Here is an 18,251-nt window from a genome sequence, read left to right as displayed (position 1 = left end):
GGAAGCAGTTACTTCAATGATAGTATTCTATATACAAAAATGACTGTATATAAGGATATAATAGAAGGAGAAGGGATTGGTAATGCTATATATAATGTAACACTATAAATTAAAAAAGGATAATCTATTAACAAACTATGATAAGAATGTGAAAAAGATCATGGAAATATAGTCAACAGCTTGACCGTAAACAATAAAAAAATCATAAATAGTCAGAGATCTACGAATTCACGAAATAAGTAGTTGAAAACATTTATATAGTTAAAATCTACAATAAAGCTGACCGTTCATCTCAAATGTTCTGCAGATATGACGAAAAAGACCATTTCTTTTTGTCCTAAAGCACAAATCTCAAGTGTAGTCACTGAAATAATATTTGAGGTGTGGTATACAACATAATGTAAGTCGCCGGAAGAAGTTAACTTTAACACGTTTAAATACCTGAATTTTACTCAAACCATGAAGGAAAGTGACTTAGATTTTAAAGGGGAAATAAAGCTATGAATTAGTGGTATAAATTTTCTTAGAAAATACGATGGTAGGTTTAAAATATTCACCAAGTACATTTGATTTGATGTAACCGATAGTATGGCTAAACCTGAGATAAAAAAAGTTTAGCTTAAAATCTCCTATATCATATTGCAATCAAACACAAATACATATAGGAACCCCTTAAAAAACTAAATATGATGCTCAATATGAAGGAATTTCGTAAAATAGTATTTCTTTTAATGCTTTATTGATAAATTTGATAATTTGGATATTTATACAGACGTCAAGTACTTATGCCAACTGAGAAAAAATATCACCAGCAGGTTGATGAAGCTTACACATATGAGTACAGATGACAAACGTTGTAACAACTAATAAAAGCACAACGAACACATAATGGTGATCGTCTGCTGCAACTGTGCTCAGACAATCGTTTATTTTTAGCAAACACAAATTTTAAGCATAAGGAGAGACATCGTCTAACATGGCGACCCCCTACACCAAATCAACGATGGACTCAAATAGACCATATTGCCATCAGTCATCGTTGGAGAGGGTCGGTAGAAGATTGTCGCTCATCCTGGAGTACCTTCTTGGACTCCGACCACGCCCTAATACGGGCACGCATCTGCTTGCGCCTCACTGGACGCAAAAAAGCCACAGTAAAAAGACCCATTAGAACTAAATTGAGTAGCGAGAAAACCAAAAGTAGGTTCCAGGAACAACTGAGGTCACACTTAGGTAGTTCTGAAAACGAGGCTGACCCAGATGTTGCTTGGAAAGCTATACAAACAGCTGTGGAAACAGCAGTGATATCTATCAGTGATTTAAACCACAGGGTTACAAGGAACCAATGGATTTCCTCTAGGTCTATTGCACTGATGGATTCTCGTAAACTCATCCCATCAGGCTCTGAACACGATGAAGAGCGAAAACAAATCAGATCTAGGTTAGGCAAAAGTCTAAGGAACGACCGTGAGCAGTGGTGGGCAACGAAAGCAAAAGAGATGGAAAAGGCTGCGGTTATAGGGAACACAAGACAGCTCTACAGACTAATAAAAGAAACTTGAATTAGCAAGTCAAGTGTAAGTCAAACTATTTCGGAAAAAGACGACGCCCTCATCTGCTCTCAGTCCAGATGTTTAGAACGATGGGCGGAACATTTCAGAGAACAGTTCAGCTGGCCTCCAACTACTCTACAACCACTCTCCATTCCCAGACAGTGTGAATGGTACATTGAAGTAGGTTCCCCAACTCTAGCAGAAGTTCGAAAAATTATAGCTAATCTGAAACGAGGAAGGGTAGTTGGTTCAGATGGATTGGCTCCAGAGGTCTTTAAGGATGGTGGTCCAATTTTAGCGATTAGGTTGACTAATATTTTAGCTAGGATCTGGGAGTTAGACGTTATTCCATCTGACTGGTCACAATCACTTATCGTCCCAATATATAAGAGAGGTTTAAAATCACACTCTGTGACAACCATAGTATCTAAAATACTAGCCTCAATAACTGTCGTACGCTTAACAAGGACTCGTGAACTGCAAACACGAGAGAATCAAGCTGGCTTCAGACCTGGTCGTGGCTGCATCGACAACATATTCACCATTCGTCAGGTTCTAGAACACAGGCATACTTACCGGCGTCCGACAATGGTGGTCTTTCTTGACTTGAAAGCAGCATTTGACTCGGTAGACCGCGAGATTCTGTGGCAGTGTCCGTCATTGAAAGGCATACCTCAGAAGTACATAAACCTTGTAAAGGCTCTTTACTCGAACACTACTAGTCGAGTCAGAGCTTATGGCGAACTGTCATCTGCTTTTGCAACCTCAAGTGGTGTCCGTCAAGGCTGTCCACTTTCTCCATTTTTGTTTAACTTCATCATAGACTTATTGAGGGAAATAACATTCTCGTCTACTGAATTCTCGGGTATTGACCTCCTTCCAGGAGGTCCACTTATCGACTTAGAATACGCAGATGACATAGTCCTGTTTGGTGAAGACGCTGATAAAATGCAGAGTCTTCTGGTAGCAATAAGTAACAATGCCAGAATGTTTGGGATGCACTTCTCTCCCTCTAAATGCAAGTTGTTGCTTCAGAACTGATCTGTGTCAACACCTGAACTAAGGATAGAGAGTGAAGAAGTCGAACGCGTTGACAACTTCACTTATCTTGGAAGTCTGATCAGCCCTAATGGGTTGGTGTCTGACGAAATCTCAGCACGGATTCGAAAAGCTCGCTTGGCTTCTGCCAACTTACGTCACCTATGGCGAAGGCGAGATATCCGTCTATCAATAAAAGGACGAGTATACTGCGCGGCAGTCCGTTCTGTTCTACTTTACGGCAGCGAAACATGGCCATTAAGAGTAGAAGACACTCGTAAGCTACTAGTATTTGACCACAGATGCCTTAGAAATATTGCTGGCATTTGCTGGGATCACCGGGTAAGTAATAGTGAGGTTAGACACAGGGTATTAGGGAATGATAGTAAATCAGTTGATGAGGTTGCGAGTCTTCATCGACTGAGATGGTTGAGCCACGTGTTACGTATGCCCGAACACCGATTACCACGTCGTGCAACGCTAAGCGGTGTTGGGGATGGTTTGAAGAAGGTTAGGGGCGGCCAAACCCAAACGTAGCATCAGTGCTTGAAGACACTAACCTCTAGTCTAAGCCATGTTGGTAGATGCAGACTACTTGGTTGGGGTCCGCGTGACTTTCGTAACCAATGGTTGGAGACTCTTGGTGACATGGCTCAGGATCGATCACAATGGCGTCGGTGTATACACTCTCTGTTTTCCCTTAAACTATGAGACTAAATTTACTTTATATCTTCCTATCTACGCACTAAATCTTTCTTCCTGTACTATATCCATATTGCAATCTTTCTTTTATATATTACCACCTCTGAATTAACTACTTTTATGAATCCGGTGTCCATCTTGTTGTGTTAATGAGGTATGGCAACTTGGACTGATGCATATATGTGCCTGGTCCTACGTTGTAGCTGACTGACTGACTAACTAATATAACCTCAAATGTTTCAAAATGGTAAACAATAATGGTAAGAGAAAGTCATGTTGTTTGTTCTACTATTTATAGTATTTTGCTGATAAGGTTCAACTAATTAACTTCATACAATTAACTGAACGACATTGAAAACATTTAGTTGATAGACATTTACAAATTTTGAACAATGTCGGAACAAAAATAATTAATTGCAATATGATACAATTAATTGTCTCTTGATTGCCTTAACAATCATACTTTTGGCAGCATAATGAATATGCTGTTTTCCCATTGAGAGAGACATTTAAGAGGAGTACTGGAAACAAAAATAGGATTCAGTAGATAAATATTTAAACGAATAAACTTCTTTTTGCTCAGAAAAACAATAGACTGTAAGTAATAATAGAAAATTATTCTTCGAATAATTAACCACAACACAACAGAAAAGAAAGCTTACATAAGCAAGGCTGTAGACAAATTTCCCTTCTAATTGAATAGAACCCTCTTTCTGAGCAGTTTGTACATTAATCATATTTACACAGCCTGTATGACTCCCAGTAGCTAGGAAACGCGAATCAGGAGAGAAAGCAACAGTCCAGGTATCAGCTGGATCACCGTCATATGTTTTTGTTAACTTTCCTGTTTCCAGATCCCATAATAAAATCTGTTGAAATATGTATAATAGAACATAACAAAAATTAACATCCTATACAGCACACGAAAGAGATTTGAAATGGCTAGAACTTAATCGATGTGTCTAATCAATAAACAACATTTAATGTGATTAGTGCATTACCCCAGCTTTGAAAACGCATGTAAACTATAACTGCTTAGTGATAATGCGACAAAATTTTTTTTACGGTCATGATACGCCAATAAAATAGACAAGACACAATAAGAGAAGAAAAATGAACACCAATTTGAAGGAAAACGAAAACAATAGGACTGTTGGAAATTCTAATGAAACAGAAGGTAAAGAGAAGCAAATAGGAGTGAACAAAAAGGTAGTTAAAAATAAAATGTTATATCCACATCCATTGTCACTACTACTTAAAAACGAGGAACCACTAAAATTCCCACAGAGCAAAGTAAGAACACAAAGGACTGATACAGGTGAAGATTTAATCACTCTAAAACGCGACAACCCTAGCCAAAAAATACCATTACTTACATATCGGTTTGTACACCTGCTTGATTATCAATTTAAAAGTCAAATATATAAAATGAAACGAATATTATTCTGAGCAGTTATCACGTTGAATTTAAAAAAAGATATGCTTTCGCCATTTTATCCCATCTAATCAAAATAGTCTTCATATAATGAATGAGATCACACATCGAGGGTAATAAAAATCTTAATACCCAACATACTGTCTACCTATTCCGATTTATAACAAAACACTTACAACTGATTAATCATAGAGTAGTAACTAATGTCACATATGTTAAGTTTATATTAACGTTGACCAAATGCTAGTGTTCATGTTTCATTGTGACCACTGGTTTAAGTGACTTGATATCACGTGTACTACGCTGAGATGTCAGAAGGTTGGAGGTAGTCGACGGAAAACCGTAGATCTGCTATGTGTAAACCCACACTCGTCGATCGATAGCACTCGGTAAGCATTAGGAAGGACTCAATATACGTGACACTGAGTACTATTTAGTGATCAATTAATTATAAATATCTTAGTCCCATCGGATGTTAGCTCGAATTCGCCAGAGAGCATAAGTTCCTTCAAAATTACAAGACTGTCGCTCCATTGGGAGTACCTATATAGACTCTGATCATGCCCTTGTTAGCGCTAATCCTATCTTACTTTTTAGTGGCCAACAAATTCACCGACTTAAACGAATCGATTTCAGTAAATTGGTTGCAGCTTCTGTTGCAACTAAATATCAAACTGAGCTAGGTTCAAGGCTACCTAAAATCCTACCGAAAAGTATAGATGAGCATTGTTTGCAACTGAACGACAGTCAGTCAGTCAGTAACAATGTAGAACTTCGTACGTACATCAGTTCGAGTTGCCACACCACACTACAACAGAGATGCAGTTGTCCATTCAAATCCCGTAGTGGTAGAGGTGGCAAGAGTATATGCAGTAATCGGAAAGATTAGGGTTTGGGGATGTTATTCAAGGAGTATAATACAGTGAAATAGATGTGGGAAGAGAAAAAAGAGACAACGAGGAATTAGAAGACTAGAATTTGGAAGAACACAAAGAGTGGATGCACCTGCGCCATTGCAAACGATTTTGAGCCATGTCATTCAGGGTCTCTAACCATCGGTTGCTATCATCTCGCGGATCCCAGCCAGGTAGTCTACACCTACCAACATGGCTCAGTCCACTTGTCAGTGACTTCATGGATTTGTGCCATGTTTTGGTTTGGCCGCCCCTAGATTTCTTCTAACCTACTCCTACACCATAAAACATAGCACGTCGGAGTAGTCGGTCGTTGGGCATACGTAACAAATGTCTCAGCCATCTCAACTGATGAAGTTTCACTACTTCATCAATTGACTTGCTACCCTTACCTAGTACCCGTTTCCTAACAACTGCATTACTTACTCAGTGGTCCCAGGATATACGAGCAATGCTTTGAAAACACATGTGATCGAATACTAGTAACCTACGAATATCCTCTACTCGTACCGACCATGTTTCACTGCCATAAAGTAGGACGGAGCAAACTGCTGCACAGTAAACTCGTCCTTTGGTTGGTAGACGGATATCTCGCCTACGCCATAAATGACGCAAGTTGGCAAAAGCTAGTCGAGCCTTCTGTATCCGTGCTGAGATTTCGCCACACACCAGACCACAAGGGCTGATGAGACTTCCCAGATAAGTGAAGCGGTCGACACGCTCAACTACTTCACTCCCTATCATTAGTTCGGGTGTCGATGCCACTTAGTCCTGAAGTAACATTTTGCATTTCGAGGGGGATCGCATCCCGAACATGCTTGCATTGTTGCTTAGAGTGGTCAGAAGACTGCATTTTGTCAGCATCTTCACCAAATAGAACTATGTCATCGGCATATTCTAGGTCAACAAGTGAATCTCCCGGTGGAAGTTCAACCCTTGGAAATTTAAATGAGGAAAGTGTCATCTCTAAAAGCACGTCTACGATAAAGTTAAACAAAAATTGAGAGAGTAGACAGCCCTGATGAACACCACTTGAGGTAATCGATTCTGATGACAGTTCGCCATAAGCTCTCACTCGACCAGTTGTGTTCGAGTAGAGAGCCTTTACAAGGTTAATGTACTTCTTTGGTACTCCTTTCAGTGACAAACACTGCCATAAAACCTCACGATCAACAGAGCCAAATGCCGCCTTAAGGTCGAGAAATACTACCATTGTGGGGTGTCTGAATGTGTGTCTATGTTCTAGGACCTGACGTAGAGTGAATATCTGGTCTATACAACCACGTTCAAGTCGAAAACCAGCCTGGTTTTCTCTAGTCTGCTCTTCACGAGCTTTAGTTAGGCGTCGAAGTATTATTGAAGCTAATATTTTAGACACTATATTAGTCAAACTGATTCCTCTGTGACTGTCACAAGACTTTTGTCCTTTCTTATAGACTGGCACAATCAGTGATTGAGACCAGTCAGATGGGATTATGTCGAGTTCCCAAATTCTACCTAAGACTACTGTTAATGTCACTGCTAATACTGGACCACCATTCTTAAAAATCTTAGAAGTAAACCTGTCAGGGCCTGCTGCTCTCCCTCGCTTCCGATTTCCTATGGCTTTTTCAACTTCGTAAAGAGTCGGAGAACCTACATTAACTTGCCACTCAGGTTGACTAGATGTCGTGAGAAACTGAAGTGTGGCTGAAGGCCAGTTAAATTGATCCCCAAACTTTTCTGCCCATCGATCCAATCTCCTGGATTGAGAATGTATAATATGTCCATCTTTCTCTGAGATTGTTTCGCTAACAGTCGTGTTCCTAATACCGGTTTCCTTAACAAGTCTGAACAATTGTCTGCTATTACCTGTTGCCGCTGCCTATTCCATTTCTATTGCTTTCGCTACCCACCACTGTTCACGATCGTTGCGTAGGCTTCTTATCAGCTTGCGCTTAAGCTGACTCCGCTCTTCGTCATGTTCAGGGCCAGATGGAATGAGTTTTCGAGCATCTATCAGTGCAGTAGATGCTGCTGAGACCCAGTGTTTCACCCTAGCCTTGTGGTTTACTGTACTGGCAGATATCACTGCTGTTTCCACAGCTTTTCGGATATCATTCCATGCTGCCTCGGGGTGGACATCACTTACATGGCTGCCTAACTGTTTTCCTAGTTGTTCCTGAAATATACTCTGAGCTTGACTATCATTAAGTAGGACCCTAAGATGTTTCCTTGCAGCGTCTTTCCTACGTCTAGTAAGACGCAGACAAGTACGCCCTCGCACTAGAGCATGATCTGAATCTAAGCATGTGCTCCAAAATGAGCGACAGTCTTCTATCGAGCCCCTCCATCGGTGGCTGATAGCGATGTGATCTATTTGGGTCCAACGTTGGGACGAATTAGGGGTCGCCATGTTAAGAGATGTTTTTGCTTATGCTTAAAGTTAGTATTTGCAAGAAACAGGCGGTTATCTGAGCATAGCTGCAACAGACGGTCGCCATTATTAACCCCAGAACACAACGACGACGACGACTCTAGTCAAAAATACACTCATTTATATATTGATTCGTACACCCATTTTGATTAATAATTAGCCCGACCGTAGCTGCTGCCTTGACGCGGTGGTTGGGCTTGCCTATCGTGATGACCCAACCAAGCTATATTGGCTGGAACATATGTTCCTGTAGGTTCTACCATGCCAGGTAGGTCGATTGGAGAACGGTAAGACTAAATGCAGCACAATCAGTGATTGAGACCAGTTAGATGGGATAATGTGCATTTCCCAGACTCTCGGAAGGATTGCTGACATCCAGTGGCAACACCATGTTAGTAATGCAGATGTTCTGCATCGTGTGTTCGGGCACAGAGACGATAATGACACTAGTGTCACTATCTTCTTCCATCACCGACTTCAATGACTCGGACAGTTACCAAGAATGTATGCCTATAGAATTCCACTACGTGTATTATTTGCTGACGCTGGGACTGGTTGGAAAAAGCGGAGAGGTGGTTAGTGTATGACATGGTGTCGTGGCATGAAAGAAGGCTGTACAGGACTGGCTTTTGTCGGTCCTTCATGACTCTCTTGGCTGGGTTTCGAGAGATGGTGCAACACCGTGGCTAGAGACGTTATCAGATATGGCTCAGAATATAAGTCAGTGGCGATCATGCTGTAACTTTATTTTACTTTCTTTATAAAAAAATGGACGTAATTTCTTTAACTGAAAGGATTGTTTCTGGTTGTACCTTTGCTGACTGAGCTGCTTCTCGCATTATTATTATTTCACTATCATACACTAATTTCTGTTCGTTATTGTTCCCCGTTTTCTTATGCGGAACGTACATTCTTTATCTCTTCACATTCTCATCGTTATTGTATGGCACATATGTATCCGGTGCCCCTTTGCACCAATAATTGTGTTCAAATAAATAAATAAATATCCAAAATTACAAGCATAACTTAATGATGAGTGTAAAATACTATGAAATCCAGGTCCATAGTTTCATATCGACTACCTCCAATTAACTTACATCCAAACAAAATATGCATATTTCCATTTAGTTAATAAAATTAAAATATAACACAAGGCACCAAAATAAGGAAATAATACTGTGAATAAATCAAGAGGGAAAAAAGTACAGCCAAAACGTAAGTGGATAAGAACGGTATAGAATGGACGATAAAGCTTATCAAGAAATACAACCAAGGATTTTCTAGTTAACAGAGCAAATGAACAAAAGTTATCTGATGTGTTTGGTCACCTTTACTGTTGACAGTGAAATCTATGAGACTGATGTTATGTCCGAACGAAGAATAAATGAATGGTAACTGCTAGGAATTATTTATGGACCATTACTACATATATTCTTATTGAATAATCATTACGTAACTAGATCATTATATATATATATATATATATATATATATATATATATATATATAAATTATTGGCAAAACATTAAAAATCATCGACAACTTACCTGGCTATCAAGACTGCTGGATGCTGCTAGTGTACCGGTTGAATTTATGTCAACCGAAATAACACCCAATCTATGTCCTTCAAATTGATAAAGACATTTTAACTGACTATTAATCCTAAAACAAAGAAATGGTGATAAACAGGTGAGCAATAATTGGATAAATAGAAATATGAAAAATTACAGAGTATTGTTGCTGAGTTGTTCATTATGATTTGACTACTTCGGTGTAGGAGTTTAACAAATAATCATAGTAAATTAGCTTTTATCTTAATTAATCAACTGAATATACTTTTATGTACTTTGCGTTGAGATACCTTGCAACTACCAATAGAAATTCAGGAAAGATTACGGTCGAGAGTTTACTCATATATTCAAAATTAACAAGCAACACAAATCAAAACTCCGTAAAGTAGTTTAACCTTAGATAAATTGTCTTAATTTATTACGCAGTTGGCACATAGAATATATAGTAAAAACCAATTATTGCTTTCTAATGAATCTTTTTGAAGCGTGAAATATGTCGTCCTCATTTTTTAATACTGAACATACGTATTTAACCTCTTTCTCCTACTTAGCTTTTTATAAATAAACAGACGTACTGTCCTTGATAGAATGTATGGGAATGCTGAGTTATATCATTTTGGAGAGTATGTGATCCCTTTCACGAAAATATTTACTTTAGCACTTGTTAAACTTTGAAATTACTTTCATATCACTTTGATTTCATGTGATTTTACAATGTTTACGAGAACATCTTTTATGAGGGTGACTTGTAATACGATACGGTTGGAATATAAATATTAAATCTGATTATCAAACTCAATCTGAGTGGGGCCAAGATGCCTATAATTTGGATTATTTTAGCGAATCAGCTTCGATCAAATGATGGAGAACTTTTAGGGAAGTTTATAAGAATACTTATGATAAATAAACAACAAATAAGTATCGAACCGAGCTAGCCTCTAGGCCAGCTACCACTCCACCGAAAAGTATAGATGAGCATTGGTTGCAATTGCATGACGCCATGAAAATGGCGGGTACAGTCAGTTGTGGGTTCGCGAAACGTCCCGCTTTTAAGCACTGGGTTTCTTCTGGTTCCTTACAACTCATTGAAGCCCGTCGGTCTACTCCGGGTGACCGTGAGTTTGACCATAAACGAAGGTTGTTACGTAAGGAAATTGGGCAAAGCTTGCGTAAGGACCGAGAAGCCTGGTGGTCGGAGCGTGCTAATGAGCTGGAAGCAGCAGCTGCATCTGGTAACTACCGGAAGCTCTTCCAGCTCATCCGAGCCACTGTCAGCAAGAAGTCTAGTGTGAGTGAAACAATCTGCGAGGATGATGGGATGCCAATCACTAACATCCATCGACGTCTTGGACGGTGGGCAGAATTTTTCGAAGGGCAGTTCAACTGGCCTGCTGCTCCGGCAACATTGGTCAGACTGTCCTGCCCTCCATGGCCGGTGACGACTGATCCACCAAATGAGGAGGAAGTCCGCAAGGAACTCCAACTCTTGAAGCGTTACAAATCACCTGGCCCAGATGACTTACCTCCGGCTCTTTCTAAAGATGGTGGTGACTTTTTGACTAAGGAATTGACGACGTTGTTTACAAAGGTTTGGGAACTAGAGAGTGTACCAACGTCATGGAATGAGTCGATAGTTGTCCCTATCTTTAAAAAGGGTTCACGCTGTTCCTGCAACAACTATCGGGGGATAAGTCTACTTCCGATTGCGTCCAAGCTATTGGCTTCCATCATACTTCGTAGGTTGTTCAAAACCCGAGAAAGATTGACTCGCGAGGAGCAGGCTGGGTTTCGTTCTGGTCGAGGATGTATTGATCATATCTCCACCCTCCGCCAAATGTTAGAACACCGTCATACTTATCAAAGGCCAACAATCGTAGTGTTTCTTGACATCAGGGCTGCCTTCGATTCGTTGGATAGGACTGTTCTCTGGGATTGTCTATTGAAGAAGGGTGTGCCTGAGAAGTTTATCAACATCCTAAAAGCCCTATATACAAACACCTCAGGCAGAGTGAGGGCATACAACCACCTCTCTCCATTGTTCCATTCGAGCAGTGGGGTTAGGCAGGGTTGCTCAATCTCACCATTCCTCTTCAACTTTGCCATCGATGACATTCTGGAAACAGCTCTGATGAATGTAAGTAATGGTGGTGTGGATCTGTTGCTTGGAGAAAGACTTCTCGACCTTGAGTATGCGGACGATATTGTCTTACTGTGCGATAATGCCCAAGGCATGCAATCCACACTAAATCAGTTAGCAATCAGTGTCCGTAGATATGGTATGTGCTTTGCACCTTCGAAGTGCAAAGTACTCCTACAAGACTGGCAGGATTCCAATCCTGTACTCACTGTGGATGGTGAGCAGATAGAAGTAGTCAAGAAGTTCGTGTATCTGGGTAGCTGCATAAGTGCTGGTGGGGATGTGAGTGATGAGATCAATGCACGTATAGTGAAAGCCAGAGCGGCTTATGCCAATCTGGGCCACCTTTGGCGCCTTCGTGATGTCAGTTTGGCTGTAAAAGTTCGGATCTACAACGCGTCGGTGAGAGCAGTTTTGCTCTATGCTTGTGAAACCTGGCCTCTCCGAGTTGAGGACGTTAGACGACTCTCTGTGTTCGATCATCGCTGTCTCCGAAGGATTGCTGACATTCAGTGGCAACACCATGTCAGTAATGCAGAGGTTCGGCATCGTGTGTTCGGTCACAGAGATGATAATTCAATTGGTGTTACCATCTTGAAACACCGACTTCGGTGGCTTGGACATGTTCTCCGAATGTCGTCCCAGAGAATTCCACGTCGTGCATTATTTGCCGACTCTGGGACTGGTTGGAAGAAGCAGAGAGGTGGTCAGTGCATGACGTGGTGTCGTGGCATGAAAGAAAGCTGCAAAGAACTGGCTTGTGTTGGTCCTTCACGACTCCCTGGTTGGGGTCTGAGAGATGGTGCTACACAGTGGCTAGAGACGTTATCAGATATGGCTCAGAATAGAAGCCAGTGGCGATCCTGCTGTAACCTTCTTTTACTTTCTTCATAAAAAGTGGTTCTGTCTCCCTTACCTGAAAGATTCCTTCCGATTGTACCTTTGCGTTCCCTGTTTACTAGCACATTACCTTAAACCAATCTCTTCGTTATTGTTCTCTCTTTTTTGTTGCGCTCCTTAGCTTTTTTCTTTCTTTCTTTGTATTCCTCTCGAATTTTCATTGTTTTGTGTGGCGCATATATATTGGCGCTCTCTTGTACCAATATTCATGTGTCCAAATAATAAATAAATAAATAAGAAGTTTGTACAAATATCTTAAAATTAGAGTGTGCTTTCATCAACTATGAAGTACTGAGTCATGTAAATATAGAATATAATTCGCAACATTAAACATAAAGTACATCCGAGAGTGTAGTTAGGATTTTTATAGAAACTGCGTTACTGGGATTACAAAACTACCTATGTACATAGGTTAGATGGAATGTCAAGGATCACTAAAACAGAACCATCATTTGTGACGAAGTAACTAACCTACCAAGTACAGGTTTACGTACTCGGCTTTGAGCCATAACATTTGTATGAAGCTTGATGATATCACTACCTGGTTGACCAACCCGAAGTAGGTAGAGTGGAGTTCAGACTGTCAACTTAGCCACCAAACTGCTACTCGAATTGTAAGTTTTGGATGTATATCTAAATAAGTCAATAACTGAGGGGTGGAATATACGAATAAGATTATAGTTTTTAAATCATTAAGTTTTCACTGAGAAAAATTTAACAAAGCTTTTAAGAATTATGCTATATCTAACCATACAGGAAAGCTAAAAATATTATTAGACCGTCGTAATTATCAGAAGCTATCTTCAGTCAACATCTTACAAAAAAAATACGAGCTTTATAAACAGTTTATGCATCTTAGACCTCAGCAAATAATGCACTTACCACTCCCAAGCGATGAGGCCATTATCTAAAGAACCTGTAATAATGTACTGTTTATTTCTGTTCCGATTTTCACCCCATGTGCAGCACCATATTCCTTCTTTGTGCGCTATAGTAAAGTATGCGGAATACATGTAGTAGGCAACATAAACGTGTAAAGTGTACATAAGTCTACACCAACATAAAACTATGACAGTAGTTCCTGTTCCGAATACTCAGTGACATTAGGCATGTTAGAAGTTAAGGGTCAGTAAAACTTACTGACCAAGTAATAGTAATTTTAGTGGATTGGAAGCACGTTGGCCAAGGATAGAAACTATACCTAAGGACCGAAACTGAAGATAAAGTGCACAAAGTACCTGTAAATCCACTATTAGATGACCAGACCTTAAACTAAAGAGAATTCACTCGAAGTTTCATGTGTCAATCTTCAGTTAGAGAAATACTGAGAACAGATGAACCGTTTGCAAGCATTAGGTAAGCTCCATCCCTGGTTAGAACTATTAACCACCGTTGTCCTCAATCTCAGATTCAGGTCAGAGTATATAACACTGCTAGTTTTAAAATAATTAGTGTGTCAAACATAGTGTACAATCCTTCAGATTTTATTGAGTCTTCTTGTATGTATCGATTTAAAGATAACAATTCTTTCGTTTGACTTCCTAATTTATGGGTGGCATAATTTTGTTTAATGAATATGTTGATATGAAACATTATTCTAGCTATCTTGGGTAACAATCGAAGCTCGAATTGGATGAGTGGCCCTCCCTCTAACCACAAAACTTCACTGCATGACTCTTCTATTAGTGCCTGGTTTGACTAAAAAGGGGTGAAATGGAGAAAAGTATTGATCATGCCATTTAAGTCTCACTAGCCCTGCTAGATCAGCGGCTGACGAAACCATAGGATGGATACAAGCCCCATTAACTTTTGCCGAATTGTTACTTATGGAATAGGTTAAAGGACGAATACGCTGAACAGAAATGTTCTGTAGTCCTCTACAGCTAAGAAATATGGATTGTAAAAGTACAAGACCCGCACAGGTTATCTGTGTTTGATTATGGATGTCTTTGAAGTTTTTTCGCGCATAGTGGAAGCTGCACACCTTTATCAACTGTAGACGAGAAGTGTTACCTATGCTTAATTACTGCTTGTTCTGCCAACCCATACTTTCTAAAATACGAATGGGATTGGAAGATAAATACATGGGATTATTACATGAAGTCATCAACTGCTAGTCTGAGTTATATCGGTAAATGCGAGCTTCTTAGCTGGAGTTACCTCAAAAGCCTTAATTTTGGTTGGAAGGATTGACACAAATGGGCAGAAACTAGTCCAAGTTGCATTCGCTGTTGCTTTTCCTCTAAATCCCAGCTCAACATTATTTACATTTTATGTTTAGCCATTTATGACAGTTAATACTATTTACTTCCCCCTGAGCATATCATCATGTCGACTTCCATTTTCGCTACGTTGACATGAGAATGTGAAAACTTGGATAGACACACTTCAGTGCACGTATTTTTAAGGTTTTATTACCGAAAAAGTTTTGAACGAAATAAGAAACGTAATGGATAAACTAGATATAAGAGATAAACAAGAACGAAACGAACAGAACGGTGATTTTTCTCAACAAACCTTTATATAACCGATTAGTTTAGACTACTACGACCACAAATTTTACATATTTGCAATCCATGCTCCTTAAAGCGTTTGTAACTCAGAAAAAAGAACGGGTTTTTATCCTAAAACCCATTATTTTAAATGAATGATATGCAAAAGTTTATTAGGTCCTTAAAGGAATTATTAGCTTACCTTGTTTTTGTATACACTTGGTAGAGTACTGTAAATAATAAAATATTATTAATTGTCAGGAATAACGTACGCACAATATTGTGTCGAAAGACATTTAATGTCATCAGACGAAATAAACATGAAATGAATAAAATATAAAATGCATGTGGTTTATCCAGTTAGTCAGCAGTCATATCTAAAGTAGAATCTGGGGAAAAGGTCTACACCATATCAGCATGGAGAGATAAAATAATCAAAATAAATCTGAGTAGAAGTAGTAAAATATTATTAATAGCAAGGAAGATTAAGTACACAGAGGAAAAGGTTAAAGTTTCGGCACTTAGAATCTAAGGAGAAACTAAGACTGAGTGCATCTGCACCATCGAGACCGGTTCTGAACCAGCTCACAAAACATACAATCATTGGTTACGATAATTGTGCGGACCCCAACTAGTTAATCTGCACTTGTCAACACAGTTCAATTCAATGGTGGAACTTCATGGATTAATGCAACGTATTAGTTTGGCCGCCCGTAGCTTCCTTTCGGCCTAATCCAACACCATAAAAATCCGTCAATCGATGTTTAAGCATTCAGAATATATGATCTAACCACCTCAGTCGATGAGGATTTGCTACCTCATCAGCCGACGTGTCATCGTTACCTAGCATCATATGCTTAACTTCAATATTGATGATTTAGTGGTTTTTACATAAGCTAGTAATACTTCGAAAGGACGTATGCATCGCATTACTTTGAGCAGTGTTTTTCAGTTCATTTTAATTCACTTAACAGAATTTAAGAACGGAATTAAGTATGGTCCGAGAATAAACCCGTTATCCGAAATGGTTAGCAATATGAAAGAGAAAGCAAATTATTGTAGGTAATAAAGCCCGTAAATTATGGAATTTGTGGTTGCTATATTTTTACACAAACATGGAGATCTTAAAATATATTGTTAAATCAAAGATGGATTTGACATCAGAGTTGATTTCCATATAACGTGTATATTTTTTTATTTTCATGAACCTCCGGAAACAAAGCTCCTATTGATTAAGAAAAGCAGTTGGACCTTAAGAACTATATTTTAAGCTCAGTTGTGCAAGTAGTAATTAGTTTGCAAAGAGGTAATACATGAGTATATTCCAACGAGTATTTCTGAGCAAGCGCTTTTAATGTGTTACTCCGCCTACCTCCCGTCAAATTTAGTGATGTGAGAAGTTTTAGGCTTTTTCGAACTACATTTTACTGCTGGTGAACAGTAGTCCGATTTGTCAAATCATGGGACATGATCCCAACCTTCCGATTTCAGGGAATTCGGGGAAGCTGTAATAGAAAATTCTGGGGAAATGGCATAAAAACCCAAAAATCGAGAGTGGGATATAAGTCAGGTCAAAATAAAGTCCAGGCATCCTTAGAAAATCTTGCGTTTACGATTATCCTGATTTAAAAAGTCACTCAATATCCTGATGGTGGACTATGTACGTAGCACATTAACCTGGAAACGGTATTGTCTATTGCATGAAAACAAGGACCTGATAACTTTCCGTGCTAAACAAAATCAATACACTTTTCCTAAGACATACAATCGTTAACAAGTTGGCATCACAAAGCCTAAAAAAATGATGTGGGAAAGTTTATATCTAAAAGAGATCTTTGGGGAGTAAGGATCCCAATCTCCCGATTTCGGGAAAAATCCCCAAAGTTTGGGGGAAAACCCAAGATTCACGTTGCGCAGTTTTCCGAACAACCACTGTTTAAACCTTTTCGTTATATGAGAATGTGTGGGCAGATATTCCACTAGGCACAAAAAATGCATTTACGTCGAATAAAAGGGCAACCAATCGAGCCTAAAAGTATTTATACAAATAAAAGACAATTAGGCAATGCAATTGAAATAATAGGCCAATGTTCTAAAGTGGCTACAATTCAGCTCTATCGACCACCGTGGAGGTTACTGAGCACACGAAGGTCAAACCGTCGCAAAGCGATTGATGCGTCAGTTTCAGTTTCAGTTTCAGTTTGGGAAGGACAGGAGGCTCGATGGCCTATGTTAGTCCTGGCAATGGTGGTCTCTCAGTTGATCCAACTTTCTTTTGAAAGAGTCGACGGATGGAGCCTCAACCACGTGCTGAGGTAGTGAATTCCACTCGTTGATGATTCGATGGGAAAGTTGATAGTCAGCTGACAACTAATTCGTTCTCGACTTGTGAACTTTTTTGGATTGTCCTCGTAAATTCTCTGTTTTGGAAGACAAGAAAAATGAGGGCATATCAGGTGCAAATTTACCACTAAGCAATTTGTAGACTGTAATCAAGTCGCCTCTAGTTCTGCGATATGACAACGGGAAAAGGTTCAGCTTGGCCAGTCGAGATTCATACGGAAGCTTCGCTATTCCGGGAACCAGCTTAGTCGCCGTTCTCTGAACCTTTTCCAGAGGCTCATTGTCTTTTTTAAAGCAGGGGCTAGCCGCTTGTATGCAGTACTCAAGTTTAGGACGAACGAACACTGTATACAAAGTCAAAAACGTCTTAGCGTCGACATGACTAAAAGCCCTACGTATTGACCATAACGTTCTAAAACTTTTGGCGGCTATTGCACGGCAGTGTGCAGTAGTCTTTAAGTCTTGACTAACGATAACTCCTAAGTCATTATATGTCTGGACGACAGGTAGCTCAGTGTTATTCATCATGTATGTATCTGTGCCTTGATGACTGATATGCATCACAACACACTTGGAAGTATTTGTCGGCAACTGCCATGTTTGAGACCATTCAGATAACTTCTTCAGGTCATTTTGAAGTTCTAAGCTATCACCCTCACATCGTATCGTTCTCCATATCTTGACATCGTCAGCATATAGCAAGACCGATGATGATAGGATACAAGGAAGGTCATTTACATACAAGAGGAA

The 18,251-nt window shown here is 39.5% G+C and overlaps 1 protein-coding gene across 2 annotated transcripts in view; it reads right to left on the bottom strand.

Moving 5' to 3' along the window:
• MS3_00001969 (uncharacterized protein) overlaps window positions 1-17,492 on the bottom strand; it is a 37,917-nt gene extending 20,425 nt beyond the window's left edge. The window contains exons 1-5 of one of the 2 annotated variants that reach the window (XM_051209503.1): window positions 15,431-15,561; window positions 15,361-15,388; window positions 13,549-13,654; window positions 9,606-9,720; window positions 3,956-4,162 (exon numbers count right to left, since the gene is read on the bottom strand). In XM_051209503.1, coding sequence (XP_051074961.1) covers window positions 3,956-4,162; window positions 9,606-9,720; window positions 13,549-13,654; window positions 15,361-15,388; window positions 15,431-15,454 — 480 coding nt within the window. In that variant the 5' untranslated portion in view covers window positions 15,455-15,561. Of the gene's footprint in view, window positions 1-3,955; window positions 4,163-9,605 lie in introns of both variants that reach the window. The other variant, XM_051209502.1, reaches the window with a different exon arrangement.
• Window positions 17,493-18,251: the final 759 nt, after the last annotated feature.

The sequence above is a fragment of the Schistosoma haematobium genome, chromosome 1 (genome assembly GCF_000699445.3).
Source record: "Schistosoma haematobium chromosome 1, whole genome shotgun sequence".
NCBI lineage: Eukaryota > Metazoa > Platyhelminthes > Trematoda > Strigeidida > Schistosomatidae > Schistosoma > Schistosoma haematobium.
The sequence above is the reverse complement of the archived record's forward strand: the minus strand, read 5'-3'. Positions and strand labels throughout refer to the sequence as shown.